The sequence below is a fragment of the Phaenicophaeus curvirostris genome, chromosome Z, assembly GCF_032191515.1.
Source record: "Phaenicophaeus curvirostris isolate KB17595 chromosome Z, BPBGC_Pcur_1.0, whole genome shotgun sequence".
Lineage (NCBI taxonomy): Eukaryota > Metazoa > Chordata > Aves > Cuculiformes > Cuculidae > Phaenicophaeus > Phaenicophaeus curvirostris.
The window spans coordinates 19,580,941-19,608,640 of record NC_091431.1 but is presented as its reverse complement, the minus strand read 5'-3'; the positions used below and the strand labels follow the sequence as shown (position 1 = coordinate 19,608,640).

General features: G+C 42.6%; 1 protein-coding gene and 1 long non-coding RNA gene across 2 annotated transcripts in view; both read right to left on the bottom strand.

The window, feature by feature from the left end:
* Positions 1-19,399, bottom strand: part of TMEM161B (transmembrane protein 161B) — a 54,797-nt gene extending 35,398 nt beyond the window's left edge. The window contains exons 1-3 of the mRNA XM_069880010.1: positions 19,324-19,399; positions 6,090-6,193; positions 875-955 (exon numbers count right to left, since the gene is read on the bottom strand). Of these exons, the coding sequence (XP_069736111.1) occupies positions 875-955; positions 6,090-6,193; positions 19,324-19,326 (188 nt within the window). The 5' untranslated portion in view covers positions 19,327-19,399. The remainder of the gene's footprint in view (positions 1-874; positions 956-6,089; positions 6,194-19,323) is intronic.
* Positions 19,400-24,554: 5,155 nt separating this feature from the next.
* Positions 24,555-27,700, bottom strand: part of LOC138733101 (uncharacterized) — a 159,948-nt gene continuing 156,802 nt past the window's right edge. Inside the window, exon 4 of the long non-coding RNA XR_011339372.1 lies at positions 24,555-24,964. This is a non-coding gene — a long non-coding RNA (uncharacterized lncRNA). The remainder of the gene's footprint in view (positions 24,965-27,700) is intronic.

Here is a 27,700-nt window from a genome sequence, read left to right as displayed (position 1 = left end):
CAGGGGCTCCTACTGACTGACTCCTCGAAGAGCTGGAAGTCTGCTTTCCTGAAATTTAGGGTCCTGACTATACTATTCACTTGTCCTATGTCCCTTAAGACCTCGAACTCCACCATCGCATGATCACAGCAGCCTAGGAACACCAGAAATCTATTTCCAACTTTAGCTGACAAACAACTATCCCACCCCTCTCAGCCTTCCGGTAAGTTAAACAAGTGAAGCTCTTTTACCCTCCTCTTGTAAGACAGACTTCCTGTTTCTTGGATGAAGAAAGGGCTTTCCTAGCAGCCCTCTGTTCACCTGTTCACATACAAATTAATTTTTCTTGAACATGAGTGAACTGAACAGTATACAGTAATCCAGATAAAGTTCTACACCAGTGCCTTATCCAAGAGGATTAATATTTCCCTATCTCTTCTACTAGAAATACCTCACCTAATACAACCTAAGAACACATTTACCTTTTTCACAGCTGTGTAAGCGTGGTGGCTCATAGTTGAACCTATGTTGAATCCTATGTTGAACTAAAACACTCAAATCTTCCTTCTCTTGCTTCAAGAGGAAAAGCTTCGGTCCCACAGATGATTTGCCTTCCTCGCTTTTCATCCAAGTCAATACATTCACTAAAATAACTCCTTGCCACCAAATTAGCAATTTCACAGACCAGTTTGGTGTACAGCACAATTTGAGCACGTTCATTTGGCTGTCAAACTGAAAGAACATGGTTTGGTACAGACTCGTGACAATTAAATCAAGCATGGCAGTCATACACAACTTGCAGTTTTTAGCTCATCCAAAGACAAAAGTTGGCCAGCAGAGTTATACAGATCATGCTGAAAGAAAAGTAGGGGGTGAGCTTCAAACAAGTGTTTACCTGTCTTTTTTGTTCTTCCCTCTTTGTTTCCCTGCAAGAATCCGTAGTTCTTCTTCAGTAGGATGCTGATACCAACGTAAACTGAAGAAAAAGAAAATCTCAAGTAAAACAATAGCAATACTAGTAATTTAGATTGCTTTAAAAAAAAAATATATGTAACAGATTTACGTGCATCTAAAGGCACTGGTCATTTGCAATATCTAAGCAGAATACCATTCTGAGCAAGCACCAACCCTACTGAACTCCAGTTCTTTTCAGCAAATGAGATGCTTATTCATAATTAGAAAGCTTTGCCACTTTATCATTCAAGCAAAAGTTCTTCATTTCTCGAGACATCAAATTTTCAAGTTATCATCAAATACAGCTAACAGGTTTACACTGATATTGGAAAAAAATCACTAGAATAATTATACCATTACAATTACCCATCAGAACCATGTTCTAAATGATTTTATGAAGTATAATTATGCATCTGAAAAAAAACAGTAATATTACAGAATCCAGAATAGCTATTACCAAATAACCATTATTAGCCTTTTTTTTCTTAGGCAGAGCAGATAGCAACATCAACATTCCTTTCGTAAACACCTCCTCAGTGATATCTCCAACCCTAACTAGAAAAAGTGCTGTTATAAAATTCACTAATTTGCATGTAGCTGAGCTGCAAGCATTTCCACATCACGACTCAACGCACCATCCACTGCCTGTTTATTTCCAATGCAAGCAGCAGCAAGGAAATGCTGAAGAGGGAAACCAGAGATGGTTAAGTCTCCAAGATGGGACATTTTACCTTAATCTCTATGTATGTCAAGAACCTTAGTAGCTGAAACAAGGTCTTTTCCACAGCCAGGAAGGGAGGGTTTCTGTCCAGATAGAGGAAGGATGTCACTCTGATCTCCATTCTGAAATGCCGAGGCAAAGGAGCCCAAGTGTCAACAGGAACAGACCAAGAAATTCATGTGGAATTACTTTTATGAAGTAGAAGGCCACTAATTGGTGACACAGGTTAACACAGAGATGATAATGGAATTCACAACCATCAGTACTTCTCATGCTAAGAAAACCTCACCAAGTAGGACCATTCAAACCTACACTGACAAATTAAGAGATTGTTACATCCCATTTCAAAATCGTAGCAAGATAAATTTTGAAAATAAACATCAGACCCAACCAACCTCGAGCCACTTGATTACCAGCTCTGTTCTGGAAAGGTTTCCTGTCCCAAGTGGAAGTCTGGTCCACCCATCCTTATATTTGCAGAACACAGCCTTTCATGTAAATATAACAAATACTTCAGGAACATTGCCTGTATAAGAAATACTGAGAGAGGTCCACTGCTAGAGAACTCGTGCTGAAAGCAGAAACAGTCCTCAATGCAAGCAGCCACAACAAGCGATATTATACATCTTCTGCCTTCCTTACGATGGCACAGACACCTCAGGTGTGCGCAAGTGACCACAGGAAAGAATAGGTATAAGTTTAATGAAATGTATCTACCACTAAGCATACCTGGCTGATCTCAAACAAGAGACAGCCCCTCTGTCCTGATACTGTCCTTGACATGACACTAAAACTGGCTGAAGAAAGGAAAATTGGAATGAAAAGAAGCAACACAATTCAGGAAGAGCTTCTTATTTTGGTAGGCCAGTTGATGGTATAACGAAGCATTAAACTGGCAGTTGCACAGAGCTTTTGGATGTTACCTTAAAATAACTTAAAAGCTGGTGTAATGGATAAGTCAAGAGTCCAAGCCAGCAACATTACAGAGAATACCATCTGCTTAATAGGGGGGGCCACAAGCCTGTGTCAGTAGGTCCAGCTGATGCTGGGATTTCTTCAAGAGAAAAGAACTTCAATACCAGCTAACAATACCTCACAGATACAATCCATCTCAAGCTGCAACCTTCCTTTGAAGGAAATCACTGCCAGCTCAAAACCTGGCAAATACTACAGACTTTGCAGAAACAAGGAGTTTTTCCAGGGGAAAAGAAGTGGTAAATTTTGTTTAGGGTTCTTTGAGGCATCAGTAGGAGTGAAAGGTCATTAATTTATTTTTATTATGTTTGATCCCACCTGAAAATATCTGCTGTTTGCAAACTTTGCTGCAAAAGAGACTTTGAGACTGAGAATCCCACACAAACAACACCTACTGCCTTTACATCCATGAAGACGAACTACACTGGAGATACTAACTTCTTCCTGTATTTCACACAACCTGGAGAGAGAGTGGGAAAGTAGAGAAATATTCTTCTGCTTTGCCATTCACCATCTCCCAGATTTGGCCTTGGCATGGTGAGAGTACCACAAGTAATTCTGTAATAATGAAAATTACCTGTGATAGAAAGCCAATTTCTCAATATATTTTCTGCACAGATAGAAAAATAGTATGTAATACAGCAGAACAGATAAAATCCTTGTTTCACATAACATACTAAAATATCAAACACTTAAACCACAATTTGCTCTTAATTACACTAGAGAATTATGTTGCAAGTGATTTCTAATTACAACTAATAGGATACAAGAGGTCTGGGATTTCTTTATTTAATAAACCCTTGCATTTAGAATCTCAAAACCAAGAGACTTGAACAAACATTTTCATAATGGTAGAACTAAAAAAAGGAATTTATATATGCTTCTGCTTATATACGTTTGAAAACAAGATCTTACAACTGATGACTCTGTAGCTTTGATATATCCAAGCTAGTCTGAATAGCAATAGCAGCACAGATATGCCCCAGTTAATTTGAATGAAGGTCATTAACGAGAGCACAACAAAACATCCCTTTTCTCCTGTCTTCCTGAAGTGGCCTGAAAACAGAACAACTGAAGTAGCTGAGGAACTGAAAAGTACCATTAAGGTAGAGAATGTTTTACTAGTTAAAAATGCAAAAACCTATGCAGATACTTAGGCTGCCAATTCACTGACCTCAAGAAATATGGATATTCTAATTCCGTTCAAGGTCTGAAAATAGCATTTATTGGGTAAGTTTTTATTTCTTTACAAATTTAAGGAAATAGGTTATCCATGATAACAGGTCATTCTGTGAACTATTAACTATGTCTACCTACTCCAACAATTCTTTAAAACTTCGAAATGAGTGTTTTCTTTTAATGGACTTTGAATGTACAGACACAGGCATCTCAAAACCAACTTGTCGTTTAAGAGTTTCTGGCTTGTCTGACCATGTGTTTATCCTCACAGCCCTTTGACTACATGCAGATATTTCATACTATCTTGCCTATAAAAGCCTCCCAGACTTTCGGAAGAACGATACCTAAGACAACAAATGTAAAAACCGGTTTGGGGAACCAAAAACTAGTTGAAGCATATTGACAGAGGAATAGAGCAGATGGTAACTTTGCCTCAGAAAACTGGACTGCTTAAGAACATGTACACCTGTACCTGTAAACAAACTGATGCATGTTTAAAACCTTCCACCACCCTACCCACACAAGTCTGTAAATAAAAACACTGTTGGCCAAAAGACACCATATAAAGACAAATGGGTTATCATAGAAGATAGTTTGTTAGCTAAGGAAGAGAACTAGGGTTTTTCTGCCATGCCATTAAAATTCAGATTCTTGTGGCAGTGAAGCTTCCGATTTGTTTTTATTTCTGGAACACAGAATTATTTCTGGCTTTTTACGTAATTCTTGTACTCAGTAGGTTATTCACAATGACTGAAATTACAACGCACTGAAATAGTCACCAGATAAACAGAACACTGAAAAGCAAAAATGAGATTTTCAAGGCTATGAACAAGGAAAGGCAATAATAAGACTCCCATTGACTTCAGTGGGAGCAGAACTCCATAAACACAAGTGCAGAAATCCTGCTTTCTGTATTTATCAATCTGCAGGTATGCAAAGACAAAAGGAAAAAAGGATGATGAAAATTATTTGAAGAGCAAACCTCTCCCTATCATTGGCATATGGCAAGATTAAGGATACAGAAAGTTAAACTCCATAAGAATGAAGAATATGGGCACAATATTGAACAACTCTTTAAAAGAGCAACTAAATATTTAATTTTGAAATAAAAGTTTAAATAATCTTTTAAATAGGACATAAAAATTATGAAATGTCATCTTAAGACATACTATGGTGGTAACACCTTAGAACCAAACGGAAAGCAGTTTCATATTCATTATTGTAATATTCTTTCTAAAAGAGCACAAAAAAGGTGATCAGTATCCTGTCGATGCAGTAAACAATGAAACTTCACACAGCAATTAAGCGTGTGATTCCTGTTTGTATCATGCACCTGAAAATTACTACTTTCTGTTATACCCAACCAGTGACACCTAACAGGCATCCAGACAACATTTACAGCCATTTTTCATTACCGATATTTTGGGTAATGAAATGAGGAAAACTGAAAAGAAAAAAAAAATTTCTAATTCTGAGATAAAGAGGAAAAAAGGCAATGGAAAATTATGAGAGAGTGGTTAAGACTCCTATGGAGCACATTATAATTCAAGGATACTCCTTCAGAAATTAGTAAATAGAGATTTGGTATTCTCAAAACTTTAACAATTACAGAAGACAGCACACTACCTTCTAATCACACAAAGTGTTTTTCTTCCCAAACAAAAAAACACAGCATCTATGATTCTTTTAATATTTAAGATGCTGATTTATATTCTAAATAGCTGCTGGTTTTCATTGTTATTACAGATACAGCCACACAAGGAATGCTCCCCTTGCAGCTCATTATGTCTGTTTGATCTGTTGTTATGAGGAAAGTGTGTATTGAAATTTATACTAATCCTGCCCTATGAAGTATTAAAAAAATAAATTTTAATAAATACCTAAGCGTTCTTTACATGCAAGGCTAATCAGCAGGTGGATTATCAAGAAAACTATGGCGGTACAGAGAAAAAACTCCTTCCATTCTTTGGTGTCTTGTATTCAGCTTAGCTTTTTAATATTAAAGCATGCAGCTTGTACCTTTAATAATGTAAGAGCTGGACAACAGCTAACTTTATGACTGATAAAATTAATAGCAACAAACAGGTCTGTTCTTTTACAGCAACACTGTCTGTATAACTTGAGCCTGTAAATCAAGTGTCACAACACTATGGTAATAAAGTTAAGAACAGCAGATTAATTATTTTACAAGAAAACAACCTGCATTAGTAAGTTTTACTGTTACTACTCTAATGCATTGCCACATTCACACACACCGGATAGCAACTGTTTCTTCTCTTACCTGCCACTACAGAGAAGCCAGCGAGCAAGAGAACAGTGAGGTATGATCTTCTGTAAGACACTAGCCATTACCATGGTAATCACCAACTGTACACTTATCACACCCTGTGAAGGAACAAGTTAATAACAAGTCAATATGTGGTTTAGAAAAGTCCTGACGTACCTTAAAAAAAAAAAAAATTAAGAACACCTTATGTGGTAGGGGTAACATTTTTCGGTTCTTTTAAAACTAGAGAGGGAAAAAAAATACTGTATCAGTTTAAGAAATGCCCTCAAACTTGCTACAATCCATTATACACTTCATTGAGGAGAAAATGTACTGCCAGGTCATAAGGCTTTTAACATATATCCCCTGTTTCACAGACTGTAAGGCCACAGGTGGACATGGCATTTCATTAAACATTATGCTTTAAAATTACATCAAAGAATCATAGAATGGTTTGACTTGTAAGGGACCTTAAAGCTAATCCAGGTCCAATCTTGCATATCTACATTATCATGTTTAAATGCTACCTAACGGGAAATTCTTCCATGGAGGGAATGCCTTCACTGCTCCAGACTCTCCTACTGGTCTCAGAAACTTGGCATTTCTGAAGACATGTAGAAGCCAAAGGCAAAGGCAGCATTAATATTTTTGTCTTTCCCATTGTCCTTTGTCATCAGGTCTCCTGCCCCGGTCAGCAGCAGGCCCATGTTTTCCATCATAACACATTTGCTGTTGATATAGTTGCAGGTGGGTTTCTTAATGCCACTCACATTCCACATCAAACTTAGTTCCAGGTGGGCTTTGTCTCTACATATTCCTTCTAGGTGATCTGACCCCACTTCCACCTCTTGCATACTTCCTTTCTATGTTTGAGCTTTGACATGAGCTCCATATTCATCCATGGAGATCTGGACTGATTGTTCTTGAGCTTACAACAGGAGGCGATCCTTGAAAATCAAACAGCTTTCCCAGACCCCTCCTCTCTCCAAGACCATATCCCGTAGGATTCTTCCAAGATGAGGCCTGATCAGGCCAAAGTCTGCTCTTCTGAAGTACAGGAATGTGAGCCTGCTACCTGCCTCATTTCCCTCTGTCAGGATCCTGAACTCTACCATCTTGCAGTCACTGTGGCACCAGATGCATGACCTTTACATCACTGATCAGTTCTTCCTTGTTTGCAGGTCTAAGGTCCAGCAAAGCATGTGTCTTCATCAGTTCCTCAGCCATCTGTGTTAGAATACTGCCATCAAAGCACACAAAAAATCTCCTGGATTGCTTGTGCCCTGCTGTGTCGTCTTCTCAGATGACACTGGGATAGCTGAAGTATATAGACACAGGGCCTAGAAAGTCGTGGATCCTTCCATTGTCTGAAGAAAGCCTAATCATCTACTTCTTCATGATTAAGGCTGTCTACAGCAGACAGTTACAACACGATCAACCATGGTCCTCTGCCCTAAGGTCTCAGATGGTTTATTATTCATCCCACAGTAGACCTTCCATGCATCTCTGCTGTTCTCTCCCTTAAAAGCAAGTTCCCCTCCTCGCTATCCCAGCCCGTTCTTCTAAAAGGCCTGCAACCATCCATGGCAGCACTCTAATCATACGAGCTATCCTATCACATCTTTGTTACCCCAATGAAACTGTAGCTCTGCAACTTCATACAGTCCCCTACTTTCCCATTTTCTCACCATGCTGCATGCATTAGCTCAGTGGCAGGTCAGAGATGCACTCAAATGTGCCAATGTCCCAGAAATGGTATGAAAGCTTCTTCTCCATAATCATAGACTCATATAATGGTTTGCACTGGAAGCGGCCTTAAAGATCATTCAGTTACAAAAACCCTGCCGTGGGCAGGGACACCTTTCACTGGATCAGGTTGCTCAAAGCTTCATCCAACCTGGTCCTGAACACCTCCAAGGATGGGGTGTCCACAAGTTCTCTGGCCAACCTGCATCAGTGCCTCACCACCCTTACAGGAGTCATGGAATCATAGCATCACTTGGTTGGAAAAGACTTTTGAGATCATTGAATCTGACTCTACCTGTCCACTACTAAACCAGATCTCTGTGCAATTCATCTACCCGTCTTTCGAAGACCTTCAAGGATGCTGATTCCACCATCTCCCTTGAAAGCCATTCCAGTGCCCAATAAACCTTTTGGTGAAAGCATTTTCCCTGATGTCTAATCTGAACCTCCTCTGGTGCAACCTGAGTTCATTTCCTCTTGGTCTCTTCTACCAAATGACAGATTATAGGACAACACCTACCTCCTACAACCTCATTTCAGGCATTTGTAGGCAGTGACAGCCTCAGCCTCCTTTTCTCCGGGCTGAACAATCCTATTTGCCTCAGCTACCTCTCATAAGACTTTTTCTCCAGGCCCTTCACCAGCTTTGTTGCCCTCCTCTGGATGCACTCCAGCCCCTCAATGTTCTTGTAGTGAGGGGCCCAAAACTGAACACAGAATTCAAGGTGCAGCCTCACCAACATTTAGTACAGGGACACAATCCCTGATCCTGCTGGCCACGCTGTTTCTGTTACAGGCCAAGATGCCTTTGGCCTTCCTGCCCACTTGGGCCATTGCTGGCTCACATTCAGCTCCTGTGCAGCAACACCCCCAGGTCCTTCTCCACCAGACAGCTTTCCAGCCACTCTTCCCCAAGGCTGTAGCACTGCACAGGTCTGTGTCCCACATGCAGACCTCAGCATCTGGCCTGACTGAACCTCATACCACTGACAACACGTTTTTCTAAGATCTAAGGGAGCACTGCAAACAGGAGCAGGCCTCGTCAGAAGGGCAGGCTCAAGCAGTTTGCAAAGGCAGGGCATGCAGGGAGGGCACAGTCTCCGTGCTCAGGAGGTGAGTTCCATCGGTGAGAGGGAGTCTAGCCATGGTGTCCACCTGGTGAGAGACTGCATTCTCCACGCCTGCTAGAAGGGACATATCAGCTCAGACTGAGCTCCCAGGGAAACATGCAACCATCCAGGTCTCTGGCTGTAGGGAGCGCCAGCAGCTTGCACTAGAAACACAGGGCAGCAGGGGCAACAGCTGTGTAAGGTGCAAGCAGGTGGAAGATCTCCTCAGCCTGGTAACAGAGCTGCAAGAGGAGGTATAGAGGCTAAGGAACATCAAAGAATCTGAGCTAGAGCTAGGCTGGTGGAACCACACCCTGAGCTCCCAGATACAGGAGCAGAAACAGCGACTCGAAAAAGCCCCTCATCAAAGGTATCTGGTATCCTTGCCCCAATGGGATGTAGGCAGGGGCTTAATGGGACGTAGTGAGTGGATGCAAGTCCCCTCCTTGCCCACACCTTCCCAGACACCTCTGCACAACAGATACGAGGCTCTAGATGTGGAAGATGGACTGGAGGAATATGTGGGTGAACTCGTCTACGTCAGAGCAAGGGCCAAGACGAGAATGACACACACCCTGTATTACTACAACTGCCTCAAGGAGGAAAAGGCAAGTCATAGTTGTAGGAGACTCTGCTTAGAGGAGCAGAGGAGTCCACTTTGTCAAGCAGACCCTATTCACAGGGAAGTCTACTGACTCTCAGGGGCCCAGGTAAGGGATATTGCTAGGAAACTTCCCAGCCTGGTAAGGCCCTCGGACTAGTACTCATTTCTGCTGTCCCACATCGGGGGTGATGAAGCTGCAGTATAGAGCCCAACAGTGATCAAAAGAGATTTTAGGGCCTTGGGACAGCTAGTGAGGGAATCTGGGATCTAGGTGATTTTTTTCTTCCCTCTTTCCAGTTACAGGGTGTGACATTGTAAGGATCGGAAGAGTCCAGTCGATTAATACATAACTCTGTGGCTGATGTCACCATAATTAATAACTTTGGGGGTTTTTGACAATGAGGTGTTTACACAACACCAGGTTCCCAGGTATCAGATGGGAGCCACCTTTCTCAAAGCAGGAGGAGGGGCTTTGCTCAGGAGCTTGCAGGGCTCATTGTCAGGGCTTTAAACTACATGTGACAGGGAGGGGGATAGCATCAGGCTTGCCTATGACAAGTAGTGGGAGGACACACACTGGTTGAAGGGATGGGGTGCTGGTATGAGCCCCCCACCTGCTGCCCCAGGGTATGCTGGGGATGCCACGGCACAGTTGAAGTCCTGTAGATACAGGTAGGAGGTTCCTAAGGTAGTAGGTGCCAACAAGGTAAATTCCACAAAACACCTTAAAGGAAATAAAGGGTCTTCCACCAAAAAGGCAATGCGGCCAACAGCCCAGCTGAAGTGCCACTACATAAACCCACAAAGCTTGCGCAACAAACAGGAGAGGCTGGATGCTCCACCATGCTATTAGAAAGCTAGGATCTGTTTGTCATCACTGAGACCTGGTGGGATGAACCCCATGACTGGAATGTGGCTATCAATGGCTACAGGCTGTTCAGAAGGGACAGACTGGGAAGGAGGGGTGAAGGCATTCCCCTCTGTGCCAGGAAATGGATCGAATCGAGCATGAAGACCTGCCTTTGAAGAATAGCCACAAGCAGGTTGCAAGCCTGTGGGTCAGAAAAAAAGACTGAGGAACCAACAGGGACCTTGTGGTTGATGTACACTACAGGCAACTTTATCAAGGATAGCCTGCCACTGAGGCTTTCTTCTTCCAGCTACAGAAGGCTTGACACTCATAAGCCCTCATCATACTGGGGAACTTCAGCCACCCTGACATATGCTGGGAAAGTAGCACAGCAATCTGTAAGCAATACATGAGACTCCTGGAGTGCATTGAAGCTAATTTCTTGGAGACCCCTACACAAGGGCATGCAACACTGGTCACTAATACAAGTTAGCTCATCACTGACATCAAGACTGGAGGCAGCCTGGGCTGCAGCGATCATAAGACGGTAGAGTTCAAGGTCCTAAGGGACATAGAGCAAGTGAAGAGTATAGTCAGGACCCTGAAAGCAGACTTCCAGCTCTTCAAGGAGTCAGTCAGTAGGAGCCCTTGGGACATGGTCCCCAGGGACAATGGAGCAGAACAGAGCTGGCAAATATTTATGGATGCTTTCCATAAAGCATAAGAGCACTCAGTCCCCAGATGCAGAAAATCAGGCAGGGAAGGGCAGAGACCAGCATGGCTGAGTCGTGACCTGCTGGTTAAACTAAAGAAGAGGGAACTGCCCAGGCAGTGCAAGCAGGGACAGGGAACCTGGGAAGAGTATAAGGACACTGCCTGGTTGTCTAGGGATGAAGTCAGGAAGGCCAAGGTACAGCTGGAGCTAAACTTGGCAAGGGAAGTGAAGACTAACAAGAAGGGCTTATACAGGTACGTCAATCAAAAGACAAAGGTCAAAGAGAACGTATCCCCACTCATGGTTGGAAATGGTGACCTCCTATCAACAGACGAGGAGAAGGCTGAGGTACTCCACAACTTATTTGCCTCAGTCTTCACTGATAACTGCTCTCCTCACCCCTCCTTGGTCAATGGACAACAAGATGGGGACCGGGGGAGGATCAGGTTTGTGACCATCTGAGGAATCTGAACTTACATAAGCCCATGGGGCCCGATCAGATGCACTCCAGAGTCCTGAGGGAATTGGCAGATGTGGTTGCCAAGTCACTCTCCATGATATCTGAAAAGTCATGGCAGTCAGGAGAAGTCCCTGGTGACCGGAAGAAGGGTAACGTAGTCCCCATTTTTAAAAATGGTAGAAGAGATGACCCAGGGAACTACTGACCTGTCAGCCTCACCTCTGTGCCTGGGGAAATCATGGAACAGATCCTCCCAGAAGCTCTGCTAATGCACGTGGAGGTGATTAATGGCAGCCAGCACAGCTTCACCAGGGGCAAATCCTGTCTGATCGACTTAGTGGCTTTCTGTGACGGGGTAACTGTAGCAGTGGACACAGGTAAGCTAACAGACGTGATCTATCTGGACTTCTGTAAAGCCTTTGACACGGTCCCCCACAACATCCTTCTCTCTAAATTGGAGAGATGTGGATTTGATGGGTGGATGGTTCGGTGGATAAGAAATTCATTGGACGGTGGTATTCAAAGAGTAGTGGTCAACAGCTTGAAGTCCAGATGGAGATCCATGACAAGTGGTGACCCATACTGGGACCGGTGCTGTTTAATATCTTTATCAATGATACAGATACTGAGGGTGCACTTGATCTCACTAAGTTTACAAATGACACCAAGCTGAGTGTGCAGTTTCCAGATTGAAAGGACAGGATGTCATCCAGAGGGACCTGGAAAAGATGGAGAAGCGGGCCTGAGTGAACCTCGTGAGGCTCAACAAGGTCAAGTGCAAGGTACTGCACCTGGGTCAGGGCAACCCCCGATTTCAATACAGGATGGGGGATGATGTGATTGAGAGCTGCCCTGCAGAGAAGGACTTGGGTGTGCTGATTGATGGGAAGCTCAACATGAGTCAGCAATGAGCGCTTGCAGCCCAGAAGGCCAACCATGTCCTGGGCTGCATCAAAGGACGTGTGGCCAGCAGGGTGAGGGAGGGGATTCTGCCCCTCTGTTCCTCTCTTGTGAGACCTCACCTGGAGTATTGTGTCCATTTATGTAATTCTCACTGCATTAAGGAAAGCTCCTCTCTTTTCTCCCTTTAATACTTTTTTCCTTCATTTAAATAAATGAGAAATAGCATCAATACTGCTTTTACAAAACATTACAGGCAGATGAAATGTTGTAAGTTATGTCCAGTATCATCCTTAATAAAACATGATTGAGGGAGATTAAGACAGCATAAATTACCTTTCAGCATTTGTAAACACTTTCAATCTGCTACCACACCTGTCATAACAAAGCGTCAAGTCCCATTTAGAAGTACTTGTTACATTTTTATAACATGAAATAACACCTTTGGGGTTTTTTCCAGCTACCTTAGTATTCAAGCCTCTTTTTGCTAACCCCTCCTTCCTCCCTGACATTCCGATTGTTCCTTTATACCATTGCCACCAGTTCTTTGAGGTATCTCAAAAAGTAAGACCTCACTTTTGCTTATGTTCCATGCCACCAAGATCATGGATCAAGATCAGGATTGAGAGCTGTGTGTGTTATTTTAAACAAACTTGCTTTTAGTAGGGATTCTCTTCATCTCGGGAGTCCCAGGTATAAGATTACTCAAACCAACTCCCCAGCTAATGGGAAGCATACTTACAACAAAAGGAAGCATTATTAAAACAAGCTGCCTGCATAATGGATTTGATCTATTTAAATTACCAAATTGCTCAGGAAGTATATACTCTTTAATCTGTTTACAAAACAAGTCATGCACTTTAAATCAAATGTTTATTCCAACCACCTCACAGTAAGCCTAACCACTTCCACCCAACGTGGAAGAGACCACGCTGTCCCTCTGCTAGCCTCCCTGCTGAGCCATGATCCTCAGAGTTCACCATCTCAGTGCAAAGTTACTCCAGTATTTCTCTAGATTAATATTTTTATTAGGAGGACTGCCCCATCAGGTGCCACTGCATGTCTTCTATTACTCCTAGGGCTTCCTATTTCTAAGGGAAAAATAAAATTCCTTTTCAACTCAAGACAACAGGAGGGAATGCAATGCAAATCAAGGTACTTTTTTTTTTTTAATACAGGGTAGCAGGTCCACTAACGGAGCTAAAAAACTCACAATTCAACAGACTATTTAACCGCCCACTTACAGAACCCACTTCTTACTCAAGCGTCACTGAACCCATTAGGAGCATTTAGCCTTAAACCACTGAATGTGTGCCTGCATCCTCCCTGCCCCTTTCAGCAGAAATTCATTTAAATGTTACTGCTGTAGTTCTTAAAATTAGTAATACATAAGAAAAATATTTCACCCTACAACTGAAGACAACCTAGTAAATTTTAAGCCATTAAAAAAATTACTTAGAAAGTATTTTGAAAACTATATCCCTAATCCTAATTTTAAGTATGACTTTTTTGTGGAAATTTCCTTTTGGTATTTTTCTACATGGAATTAAAAAATGGATATATCCACTGACTTGATCAGGCATTTTTCTCTTGATTCCTGAATGTTAGTAATCAACAACGTTAAAGAAGTAAAGCTCTCGCATGAAATTAAAAAATTCCACCACATTCATCTTCTTGTAATCATCCAAGAAGACACAGCTCAGGAATACCGGAGGTGATGTGCCTGCTCGAAATAATACGCTATGTGCAAAACAGCATTTTGCCAACTGTTCTCTTTGGCCTGTATGTGGTTACACTCCGAAAAACCTACAACATCCCAAACCATCTCATATTACAATAATATAACACATTTTTTTCCTCTCACACATAAACCTACAAAATACTGGGTTCCTTCCAATTCGGGCTCCAACTAGATCAAATCTCCCACATGCTTTAAAGTCCTCCCATTACCATTACAATCAGTTTTAATTCAAAACCACTCATTTCAGGATCATGAATGAAGATTAGCCTTATATCCTTTACTTGCCATACCCTAAATTAGAGGACAGAGTTTAGAACTCAGCCAGAAATCCACAACTTGAGGAAAAAAAGAATAAAAATCTAGCTCCACTTAATGGAGTATGATACACATTTAAGGGCAAAGATACTTAAGGGCAAATTCTACCATCACACAGGGGTTTTGAGGGCCTCAAGTGAGCAACATCTGGAACCCATCAATCCATGCAATAAAGTAATTGAGCAATCATTAACAGGCTTGATTCAGAAGTAATAGAAGCATTATTCACCTCTTAGAGATGAGGAACTGCTGCACAGATTAAATCAAGGGTCTGCAGTTAAAAGCAGTTTGTGGAAAATGGCATTATCTGAATCAATTTCATAAGAGCTTCTGCACTCTGACTCCATGTCCCTATCATGCTTCAACTTGAAATTTGAAATCCAAATTCAAGACATTGGTGACAGGAGTCACTATGTCACTGGTCAGAGACATTTCTGTCAAACTAACACCGAGAAGCACTCAGCCCAAAGAAAAGATGGTTACATAGGACTGCAAAAGTCACTTTCTCTGCAAGCAACCTAACAGACAAAGACAAGACAGAAACAGTACAACATGTAGGGAATACACTGCCTAATAAACTGCAGCCTGGCTGTGCCAAAGGAAGGTCTTTGGTTAGAGGTGTCTCAAACACTGTGAGCACTGCCCTAACTTCCAAGTCCTTCAGAGATTATGGCACCTTTCTGCTTGTGCAACACAGCACACGTTTTACAATAAAGCTTTTAATAAAACATAGCAGGGAATGCATAAGTGGTATAGAAGAGATGTGTTAGCAGCTACATTAAGGGGAACATTGCCAGATTTCTTAAATATAAAAATAAAAATTTAAAAAAAAAAATGACAGGCCTGAAAGAAAAATATAAAAGGCTGAATAAAGAATAACCTAGACTTTGTTTTTCACAGCCTATACCTTTAATACTACTGAGGATAATGTTACTGGTAATTCAGAGAACAAAAAGTAAGAAGTGATTAAGTAACAATACTCTTATCTAAAAGTTAAGCCTACTTATTACACACCGACAGCTATCTCAGAACAGTAAACAAAAAAAACCCACACATTTTTTAAAGTAATTCTGCTGAAGGACATTTTTCTTTTCATCATGCATTGATTTACAAAATGTACAGAGAAAAGATAGCAAAGGTTAATAGTTTCATGACAAGAAACCACTCCAGTCTCCTAATTTTGACGTTGCCCAAGGTTGTTCTCCCATACCTGTACTAACAGGTCAGATTTTTCCCTTACCACATACCTAGATATTACAAACAATTCAAATATGTAGCTTTACATGGGCTTTTAAACCACCTGTATTCTAATAACTACCATCTCTTCCACTGCAATACAAGGGCCTTGATCCGAAGCCAACTGCCATACAGATCAGGACTGCAGTAGCATTACAACTGCATGCCTGAAAACGCAGCTCGTAGAACCCAGTTCACAACTCCACAACCAGAAAAGCAGTGCTAGCTGCTTACTTTCTTAAGTGGCAAGTCTTGTTAAAACAAGGTTTTCACACAAGTGCACTGGAGTATTCCATAGATGTTAATTCAGAGCACATCAATCTCTTTCAGTGGCAGCACACAAACAATATCATTAGTTTTCAAATAAGAAACAGAAAAGCTTTTGTATTAGTACTGACTAGCAAGATCTCTAGACGAATACAGTAAATACTCTCATCCTCTGCAATTCCAAAAGCACAATGGTGTTTGTGAAGCCTACAAGCTAAATCAGCACAACCTTTTTGAAATGCCATTTAATCAATGACACATTATTGCTTTTACCATTAGAAGAGACTTCTCCATATGCAAAATTTTTCCATGTGTATATGCTCGTGGTTAAGATGCAGCTTTCAAAATCATGGCAGCACTCTACTGAAACAGGAATGCAACTTCAAATTTCTGTTAAACAATAGAACATTATATGGGATGGCTCACTGAATAAGATCTTAAAATGAATGCTTCCTGTGAAAAAGACTACTTCCATGAAATACCTGTAGTCAGAATGGTGTCTTGTATAGTCAGCAATCTGAGGCAGTTTGAATCTTATGATCTGTACAAATCAGAATTCAGAAAGCTGATTTTGGGAAAGAAACCTATGCCCAGGATTTTTATTTTTTCACTTTTTTTTGTGCCCACATTTTCCCTGAATTTGTATTTTCCTACATCCGCCACAGAAGAGATAAAGAAAAGATGCCTCAAGCGGCATGAAGAACACACAAGGAATTTGAGCATATCATCAAACCACTCACTTTCACGGCTCTTCCCCACCCAAAGGTCTTTTTCTGACCCAAAGGTCATGGCCAGTGTATTCAAAGAAGAGCTACAAACTGCTAGACAGAAGTAGTCACCAGCAGCAGGACTCCTCTGAAACAAAGTGTTTTGTTTAGCACCAAAACTATATTCCAGTCAGCCAACTGTGTTTTACCTGACAGCCTTGCTGCTTCTTCCACTGAAGCCCTCTGAGCACAGAACTAGTGACCATTCAGCAAGCCACATTATTGCTACAAAAATCTCAGGACTAGAACAAGGGCATTTATAAAATTGGAGGATTATCATTGTTACTGAAAAAGCCAATAAACAACATCTGTTGTGCAAAATATTAACACATATCAAACATATTAAATTACAACTAATACTAGTTCAGAAAATTGCAAAGAAAAAAAACAAGGTTATACTCCATTATTACCATTCACAGATTTTCAATATCTAGACTTCTCATACTTCTCCAATTAACACAAGTAGGAACTATGTAATATCATAGAATCATAGAATATCCAGGTTGGAAGAGACCCACCGGATCATCGAGTCCAACCATTCCTATCAAACACTAAACCATGCCCCTCAGCACCTCGTCCACCCGTGCCTTAAACACCTCCAGGGAAGGTGAATCAACCACCTCCCTGGGCAGCCTGTTCCAGTGCCCAGTGACCCTTTCCATGAAAAATTTTTTCCTAATGTCCAGCCTAAATCTCCCCTGGCAGAGCTTGAGGCCATTCCCTCCTGTCCTGCCCCCTGTCACTTGGGAAATCTCACTCTCCAGAACATTTGCCTTTTAAATAGCAGGCTTTGCCATGACAGGAATCCTTCCAACTATAAAAAGTCTTTAGCGCCTCTGTTGAACAGTGTAAACCACCATGGCCGTGCACAGTACTAAAATACTTGTGCAAAGTTTAAGGCCATGAACATAAGTTGCACTGCAACGACAGAGATGAGTCCTGGCAGTCCCAGCATGGCAGAACACTGCCAGTAAATTGTTTGGATGACCTGATTTATAATCCTCTTGATGTGAAAGAAACGAATGAACATTTCATTCCCCTGTTGCTTTGGAGAAAACAGCTCCCAAAGAGCACAGAAGTAGACTATCATCTTTTCACTTCACTGACGTCATGGAACCACGCACAAAGATTGTTTGTCCACACTGCCAGCCACTACCAAAGAAAAACGGACCTGATTTTCAACCTCATCAGGCAAGAAAAGTGAGCACTCGGTTTATTTAAATATGTACCTACACTGAGTGGAAAAGCTTGGAAGGCTGCAAGCAAATACACAGTAGTCTTAAACAAAGTGCCAGAGGACAGCACCGATACACTCCCACAAATGGCAGGAGTCTCTCAAGGCCTTTTGATTAAGTATTCTAATCTCTAGATAAAAGAAAAAAAAAAAAAAGGAAAAATCACCATGAGGAAAGCCTACACAGTTCCTTTCAGACTTCAAAACACACACACTACTAGAAAATATGTTATAGAATCAGGTGATCAAATCTTTAAGTACTAGAACAGTTAAAAGTCAGACTTTACTCAAAGTATACCTCTAAAGCGTATTCCTTAAGCAAGACTCCACTCATTTGAGCAGACATCACATCACCATTGTTAAAACGACACATCAACATCTATAACCATGCAGAAGAGAAATACATCTACCAATGGCACATACAAACTGTTTTACGCTTGCACTCTTGTATCCCTAAAGCGTTCCATATACCTCATACCTGTAAACCAAGCACATTAAAAACAGAATCAATCAGGTCTAGTAATTTAAATGATAACTAAGTCCTAATTAGAGAAGTCAGCATACCTTTATAGCTAAGTAGGCCCATTTATTACATACACCACCCTCACTATTTAAGCTACAGACTGGTTAGCAGCAACTACACCAGTCGAACTTTGCTCTTCCTCTGATGTCTACATTAGAAGTTCACCTGATGTGCATTACCCTGAGTCTGGTAAGCTGTGCCTGTGATTCAGAAAAGTAACCCGAGGTAGGGTTTTTCATAAATCAAATGTATTTGTGTGCTGTCACAGCAGACATGGCAGCTGTGATGCAGCTCAGAGCTCTGGAAATGAAAGAGTAGGAATGAAAACTGAGGTGCTGAGCAAAGGCTTCTAGAGACACTCAAGACTACCGGCAACTAAATTACCTGTTTAGAAAAGAACAAACAACTCAACATAGTTACAAACAATGCCTCTTAAACTTGAGAGTGAGCAGGAAGAGTCACGGCTCACCCTGACTCTCAGTGGAAAAGCAGGAAGGAAGGAGATAACCACTGGGAACGGAAAAACATGTCTGTGCAAGATAGGGAAACAGCACATTTGGCGAATACTACTCACACAAATCAACGGCACCCCTGCCTCCCTCCCTTTGCACTCCAGACGCCCCCAGAGCCCCGAGCTCTTCATACAGAGCGGGCAGCCCCGGGCCCCGAGCCGTCCCCGCAGCCCCGAGACTCCGGGGGTTTCCAGGTCCTTCAGCTCCAGGTCGTCCGCGCAGCGCAGGGGCTGCGGGCCCGGACACCTCGTCCTCCCCGGCCCCGCTCACCATGGCGCTCCAGCCGCCCGCCCCGGCCCCGCTCGCAGCACATAAACCCGCCGCCGCCCGGCGCGCGCCTCGCCGACGAGGTCACACAGGACCCGGAGCGGCGCGAGGACCCACCCCCGTTCCCTTTCTCAGAGGCCGCCGGCGAACTGCCTGCGCTGGCGCGGGCCGCGGCGCGCAAAAACCGCGCTCCGCGGCCACCTCAGAGTGTTTACGCCCGCCTCCGCGGGTCGAGGAAAGAAGCGACCGGGAGGGTTTCCGATCGGGGAGCGGAGAGCGGCGATTCCTGCGCGCAGTTCGTGTCAGGCGCTGCGCGGGCAACAGGCGCCGGTGGGTCCCGGCCACGTGACGTACGGTGCTGCCCCCCCTCCCCCGTCACGTGACCCGCCCCCTCGGCCCTGGTCTCCGAGGTTGGAGCCGGCGGGAGCGGTTACCGAGGGGTGAGGGGACGGGGTCGGGGGGCGCCCAGGGGGAAGGCGTGGGGGGCAGGGGGAGGAGGGGAAAGAGGGAAAGGGGATAGACGGAGAGAAGGGAGGAGGAGGTGAAAAGGAGAAGGAAATAAGGAAAAAAAGGGGGAATGAGTTGGAGGAAGAAAGGAGAGAAAAGGAGAAGTGGAGAAGGGGGAGATGAAAAGGAGGAGGAAAAACGAGAAGGAAGGAAAAAGAGAAGGAAAGGTAGAGAAGGAGAAAGGAGGGAAGGAGATAGAAGGAGAGAGGGGAGGAGGAGGTGAAAAGGAGGGAAAAGAAGGTGAAAAGGAGGGAAAAGGAGGAGGAAATGAGGAAAAAAGAATGAGTTGGAGAGAAAATGAAGGAGAAGGGGAAGATTAGAGGAGAAGGGGAAAGGAGGAGAAGTAGGGGAAAAAAGAAAGAGATTGGGAAGGAGAAGGAAAGGCAGAGAAGGGGAAGGAGAGAAGAAGGAGAAAAGGAGAAGGAATAGGAGAAAGGAAGGAAAAGGAGTTAGAGAAAGGAGAAGGGGAAAAGAAGAGGGAGTTAGAAGAAGGAGAAATGAGAGAAAGAAGAAAGAGGGAACAAGGAGTAGAAAAAAGGAGGAGGAAATGAGGAAAAAAAAAGAGATGGAAGGTGAAGTTGACAAGGAGAATGAGATGGAGAAAGAAAAGGAGGGAGAAGCAGAGAAGGGGGAGTTAAAAGAAGAAAGGGGAAAGGTGAAGAAGTAGGAAAAAAGGAGAAGGAAGGAAAAGGAGAAGGTGAAAATGAGAAGGAGGGGGAAGGAGAGAAGGTTAAAAGAAGGAGAAAAGAAGAAGGAATAGGAGAAAGGAGAAGAGAAGGAAAGGAGAGAAGGAAAGAAAATGTGTTAGAAGTAGAGAAAGGAGAAGGGGAAAAGAAGAGGGAGTTAGAAGAAGGAGGGAAGGAAGGGAAAGGTAAAAAGGAGAAGGAGTAGGAAAACGGAGGAGGAAAGGAGAAAAAGAAGCGATTGAAGGAGAAGGTGAAAAGGAGAAGGAGTTGGAGAAAAAAGAAGAGAAGCAGAGAAGGGGGAGATGGAAAGGAGAAGGGGAAAGGGAGGAGGACAAAGAAAGAAAGGAGAAGGAAGGAAAAGGAGAAAGAAGGAGAAAAGGAGTAGGAGAAAGGAAAATGAATGAAAAGGAGTTAGAAGGAGAGAAGGAAGGAAAATGTGAAAAGGAGAATGAATAGGAGAAGAAAGAAGAGAGAGAGGCAGAGAAGGGGAAGGAGAGAAAGAAGGTTAAAAGGTGTAGTAGAAAGGAGAAGAGAAGGAAGGGAAAGGAAATAAGGAAGGAAAGGAGGATGGAAGGAGGAGGTGAAAAGGAGGAGTAGGAGAAAAGAGGGGAGGAAAGGAGAAGGGAAAAGAAAGAGAAGGGGAAGGAGAACAAGAAAAAGGAGGAAAGAAGAACAGAAGGAAAAAGTGAAAATGAGAAAGAAAGAAGGAGAAAAGGAAGGAGGAGAAGCAGACAAGGGGAAGGAGATAGAATCTAAAACAGAAGTAGAAAAGGAAAATGAGAATAAGAAAATGAGAAAAAGAAAGCTGGAGAAGGGGGAAAGGAGAAAAGGAAAAGAGAAGTTGAAAGACGGAGAGCCATCCAGCCCTGAGGGGAATGACCCTACGTGTGCCTCCCCACACTTCCCGCGAGATGAAGCAACCCCCACCTGTTTTCTTGGGCCTGCGTTCTGTGGGGGTCTGTCACAGGGAAGGTGCTGCTGTAGCCAAAGCTGCCAGGGCCAAGTGCCTCTAGCAGAGAATAATCTACAAACAAAATAACAAGCTGTCTGCCTTAGTGTACTACTGCTGTGTGTGGTGTGTGAGCGGGAAACAAGTGCCATCTTTCTTCTTGGGTGGATAGTTCTCCTGGCTTTAGGAGGATATCAAGAGGATGATTCACAGTAGCTCTGAATATCAGTGCACACAGGGCTTGGACATAATGATCTTGGAGGACTTCTACAACCTTGAAGATTGTATGATTCTAGAATTCGGTAGCATCTTAACTGTCAGGAAAACTTAATAAACCCCGATGCTGTGACATTTTAGTTGTTCCTCTGCAAACAGCCAGGCTGGGTGAGACTCTGAGCAGTGTGCTCTATTGGAAGATCATAGAATCGCCAGGTTGGAAAAGACTCACTGGATCACAGAATCCAACCATTCCCATCAATCACTAAACCATGTCCCTCAGCACCTCCTCCACCCATCCCTTAAACACCTCCAGGGAAGGTGAATCAACCACCTCCCTGGGCAGCCTGTTCCAGTGCCCAATGACCCTTTCCATGAAATTTTTTTCCTAATGTCCAGCCTGAACCTCCCCTGGCGGAGCTTGAGGTCATTCCCTCTCATCCTGTCTCCTCTTACTTGGGAGAAGAGGCCAGCTCCCTCCTTTCCATAACCTCCATTCAGGTAGTTGTAGAAAGCAATGAGGTCTCCCCTCAGCCTTCAGACAGATGTCTCTATCTGGGCAGGAGGGTTGGAACTGGATGGTCCTTGACATCCCTTCCAACCAAAACTGTTCTGTAGTTCCATGATATACATTGCAGCTAAAAGAAAACCCCAGCAAAACCCACTCAATATCACAAAAATAAAACAAAAGAGCAAAGACATTTCATAGGAATTATCTAAGATCCCAGGGACAAGGACTTTGTCCTGTACCAAGGGCAAAGAGGAGATGGGTTTGACCTATTCAAACTGTTTAATCAACAATTTGTGGATTTCCCGACCTTTTAACACTATTTTGGTGATGGTTGTGGCAAGTGTGGCCTGGAGAGAATAGCACTGCCAGTTCAAGAAAACAACAAAGTGTGAAGGCAGGCTGTTACACAGTTAATCATGTGTTCCTGGCATGCAGAGTGTACTAAAGAAAATTAGTACTTAAAAAAGCAAAGGTATAACTGGAAAGTGTTCATCTTGTTCTTAGTGTAGAAATAGTAAGAGTTCAGATCCAGCTAGTTTGAGACATATTTAGTACTTAAGAATATGAAAGTCTCAAAAGTTTATGTAGTTTAAAGGAAATTCATAACTTAGCTGTGGAACTCTGGCATGAGATTCATCACTGGTAAGACTTGTGGCATTTTTTAAAAAATGTGATCGAAGTGGTTAAACAGAGTTGTTGACTGAAGCAGGAATTGCATAGTGTTGGTTTTAACTCTTAAAAGGCATGAGTTTAGAGCCCTAGTATATTAATTCTACTATTGCCTAAAAGGTCTTTAGAAAAAACCAAACAATATTGACACAAAATCAGGGTCAAAGTTGTTGTAATCACAGGGCAAAAAATGGATTTTTTTATTTATGTGGGCTCAGTAGGACCTTTGCAACGGACAAGCTAAAGAAGATTGTTGCGTGCATTATTAAGTGCCACTGATATAAACCCCGTCTCATCTGTGCTCGTGTTCTCCCTGAGCTTCTCCTCTTGAGCTTTGCTGCCCATGCCACCTGGATATGAGACAGGATTAAGCAGAACATACATGCCTCATTCTTCAGGAAACTGGCAAGTCTCCAAAAATACCTAGCCATTTCTACACTGCCAGCACAGTCTCAGCAGCCTCTCTGTTCTCTTTATTTTGCATCACTAAACTTTCTTTCTCCAGGTTACCATTTCCTACCCCACATCAGGTATCTTTTAGCCTCCACATGAATATAATTGGTGGTTTGAGTAACATGCAACAGTTTATATGGCAACTGGCATGGCGTGGGCTCTGCCTTATGTCTAAGCAGATGTAAGTTTGCTGGCTTTGCCATATCTGTGCTGAGATCACATCATTAGGGGTTCAGAAGGTTTTTCCACCTTCAGGAAGGAGCAGGGCTTGCAATACAACAAGCTCTCAGAATATTTTTAAACTGAGCATTAGGAAGAAATTCTTCACAATGAGGTTGGTGAGACACTGGCCCAGGCTGCCTAGAGAAGCTGTGGCTGCCCCATCCCTGGAAGTGTTCAAGGCCAGGCTGGATGGGGCTTTGATCACCGTGATCCAGTGGAAGGTGTCCCTGCTTATGGCAGGGGCGTTGGAACTGGATTATCTTTAAGGTTGGTATTAGAGCTGATTACTGCCCCGCCTTCTGTACGAAGAGCATTTCCATTGCTGTGATTTCAGATGAGCCATTTCATTAGTAGTTTAAGTGCATGTGACCATAATGAGGCTGTGTCACAGGTCTCATTTTGCTGCTGTGGCCACTTCCAGCAAAGACAGTGAGGGAAACAACATCGCATTTAATGAGAACTACCTAGACAGGGTCTCCAGTCTTCCAAATTCCTCACAATGTGACAGTTAATGTGTTGTCAAGGATTGTCCTCACTTTTGTATTCAGGAAACCTTTACATTGTTAGGGCTACAAAGGAAGCTTAAGAGGGCTGTGGCATATTTTTTTCTGATATTTGGGACTGCATTATGAAATAACTTTGCACTCTGATACAGCAGCAGTCTTGCTCCAGGCGAAGGCAGAGTCTCAAGGAGACAGAGAAGAAAAAAATTCCTGTCAAGGAGATATCTTTTTTTTGAGTCAAGTCCTGAGGAGATCTAATCTCATGGTTATCTATGGGACAGTGCTTTGCTGTCAGGAGTTGGGGGGCATTCAGTGACTTCCATCCAATCCTCTTCATTGGAGAGTGGTAAAACATTATAAATATTTTTGAAGAGGCTTTTTATCTCAAAGCTTCCCACATGGCAAGAAACCCAAGAAGTCTTCCTCTGGAAAACAAGCCTGGGTGGAGCTGAAATGCTTACAGACCCTTGAGAGGTCTGCAATGTAATATTAAAGCAAGGCAAAAGAGCTTCTGAAGCAAAATTTGAAAGTGAATATTTATTTTATTATAATACCATCTACAGTCCCTAGATGACAGGGCGAAGCAGAAAATAAGTTTAGATGAGCACAGGCCAAGTATTCTAATTAAAACAAAACAAAAAAACCCGAACAGAGTGCAGTTATTTAGCAACATTTTAGAAGTAGTTGCAGGAGAGAATAGGAGCTCCACTTCTACGGTGTGCTGGGTTTTGAGTTGTCTTGCATAAGCGAAAACATAACACATACTAGAAATTTCCTGTGTTCTTCTGGATCAAGCATAGGAAGATATTTAACAACTACTTCTAGCTGTGCCTTTGTTATTCCACAAAGGATGGACAAGACCTGCTGGAAGAAATGAACGTTCCTGTCTGTTTCCCAGAATTTCTGGAAGTTTTGCCTCCCATTAGATCTATGAGAAAAATCAGAGAACATCTTTGCTTGCTTTGAAGAATTCATTCCATATAGTGAAGCAGAGCCAACTTCTAAAAGTTGATACGAAATACAACACCAGGTTTATCATTTACAGTAAATCTTACGGTTCACACCTGGATGGCCTAAATACCTCCTGAGGCTCTCTGGCTAATTATTGAGGAGGCTTAACAGCCTTCCCCAGCTCACCTACTGAAGCCAGGGTGAAGTTTTGGCCACCAGAAAAATTTCCCATTGTTTTCTGTGGTCCAGTTAAGCCCCCGAATGCACCAATAGCCATTACTCTCCCTACCAGTATGATAGCATAGGGATCTCTCATGTATTTTTGTTCCAGGTAAGGGAAGCTGTGAACAGGAATCTGAAATAAGCCAGGGCTTACCTTTCTGTGAAGTTCTTTCAAAATCACTAGGTTTCTCTATAGGTGAATTGATCCCTGTGAATATGTTAAAATTTGCAGTCCTGGATCAGTACAAAGTTAGTTATGAAGGAAACAATGATAACACATCAGTACAATGTGTTCTGTTTATTATTAAGTTTCCACTTTGGGGGGGGATACTTCTATTTTTGTAAGGTGAAGGCCATTGAGAGACTAGATGTGTAATGCAAAAAAAAGCTGACATTCTTTGGTATTTTGGTATGGAGCTAGCAGCAGATGATGAAAAGCACACTCAGATCTGCAGTGCAAAGGAGGAAAAGAGCTTGTGCAGGAACCAGACCACTGAAGGTCTTGCAGGTTAGAAAGAGAATTTTAAAGTCAGTCCTCTGCTTCACAGGGAAGCCGTGTGATGATGGAAGTAATTCCACTGTGTACAAAGTAATTCTGACATGTTTGGAGGTGTGGGAACAAGTTAACAACCTGACAGGAGGATTTCTCAAATCCTCAGCTAAAGTGCCACAGCCCACTGCTCAATGTCTCCAACCTCAGGCATCCAGAAATGCATTCCAAGTGCTTGCAAGAATTATTGCAAGCCTTCAACTAATTCTCTTTGTAAAATAAATTTTAAAAATAAACAAAAAATTGCTCTCCAGGCGTATTTTTCTCCTTTACATCTATGAATCAGATTAAATGAGCAGAGTTTGTGAGCCTCAGGACAAGGAGTCCTCTACCTCCTATTGATACTCCAAGCACATGCCTCCACATTCCTCACAAGAATGGTGATTTGTAGAGCTCTAAACTGTGAAAGGGGCCCCAGGATGAATGCCTGTGAGTGGGTGGGGATCATGGAGCGGCTTGTTCTTACTCTAGTCCTGCATTGCCAAGGGGGAGACCAGGGTTGGGAGACAAGTTTTCTCCACCCTTGCCCCTGTGCTAAGAAGAGGAGATCAAGGTGAGCGATGTATTTTCTACTTCCTGCACTGTCTGGGAAAGGAGACAGCACTGTCTCAGTCAGCTTTGTACAGAGTGGCAAGGGCTACATGTGCAGAAAATCAAGCAGCCCTTTGTTTTTATTTGTCAGTTCTGGCTACCTTTTCGACAACACCCGAACAAACCACATATGCAATCCTTACTTCAGAAAAATCCCCACAAGGCCAGCGTCAGGAAACCCATCACACAGAAGGCCCTGAAGAAGTTTTCTGTCGTAGCTGAAAGCACTGTCACCATCTAATGAGTGAGCGTTGATAAAATGAAGTGGTGAACCAGCATGTGATTTACAAAGATCTTTCCTAAGTAATGGGAGTTACCTGGTGTCCCACAGATGCTCATTATGTGTTGTGTATACCCAGCTGTAAAGACTTGAGTTGCTTCAGTAGTATCAGCTGGAAATGATGCTCTGTGATCACAGAATAAAAGTCATTGAGGAATTTTGTGGCTTGTACTTACTTATCTCTGGGTTGTTGTTTTTTTTCTTCTACCTCTCCCTATCAGAGTGTTGTTTAGAGGAGCAGTTCTTCACTCAGTTTGAAATAAAGGAAACCTTGAAAACAATGCAGTACAGGCTGGTTATGAAGAAATGGGGCTGTTAGCATAACAGGCCAAATTAGTCCCTGATGTAAATCCATTTGTTTCAGCACAGCTACACTAAGGATGAATCTGGGTCAAAAAAAGTCTGAAATAAGCAGGGTCGGGATGTAAGGCTCAAATTAAAAAGTAAAACAGAACAACACATCTGTTGAGTGCTTTCAACCATGCCCTCATGTGCCTTATTGTGATTCAGCATAGCCCTGAGGTAAAAATGTGAAGGATCCTGCCATCCTTCTGTAAAGTGTCACAGAAGCAGAGTTAGCATTAGTTCTCTCATAGGCAAAAAAGAGATCAATGAGTTTTGTAAACTAGCGTCCAGTAAATAATGCTGAAACAGTCATGAGTTTTGGTGTTAACTGGGAATACAGAGTTCTGGACACCAGGACCCTTGAGGTTTGGGACATGTTTGAAAAATCTGAATGTTTTCAACCGTGGCCTTTTAGTTCTCTGAGATTAAAAAGGGAATAATAAAAAGAAAAACGAAAAAATATTTTAAAAACCCAAAACTGTTCTGCTGGCAGGCTCTCTGTGATAGCAGCACCTCCTCTAAAACAATTCCCTAACAGCCTGTATTACTACAGAGCACAGAACAACTCAAGCATAATGGAAGTAGGGGTGTTTTACAGACTTCTGCCTGTTTTCTAAGGAACTAAAATGTTAGTAATTGCTCTGTGTTTGTGTGTGTACAGAATAGTTCCATCACCACTTTACCTGGATACTTCTGAACTTCTCATCCAATTTCTACCAACCTGC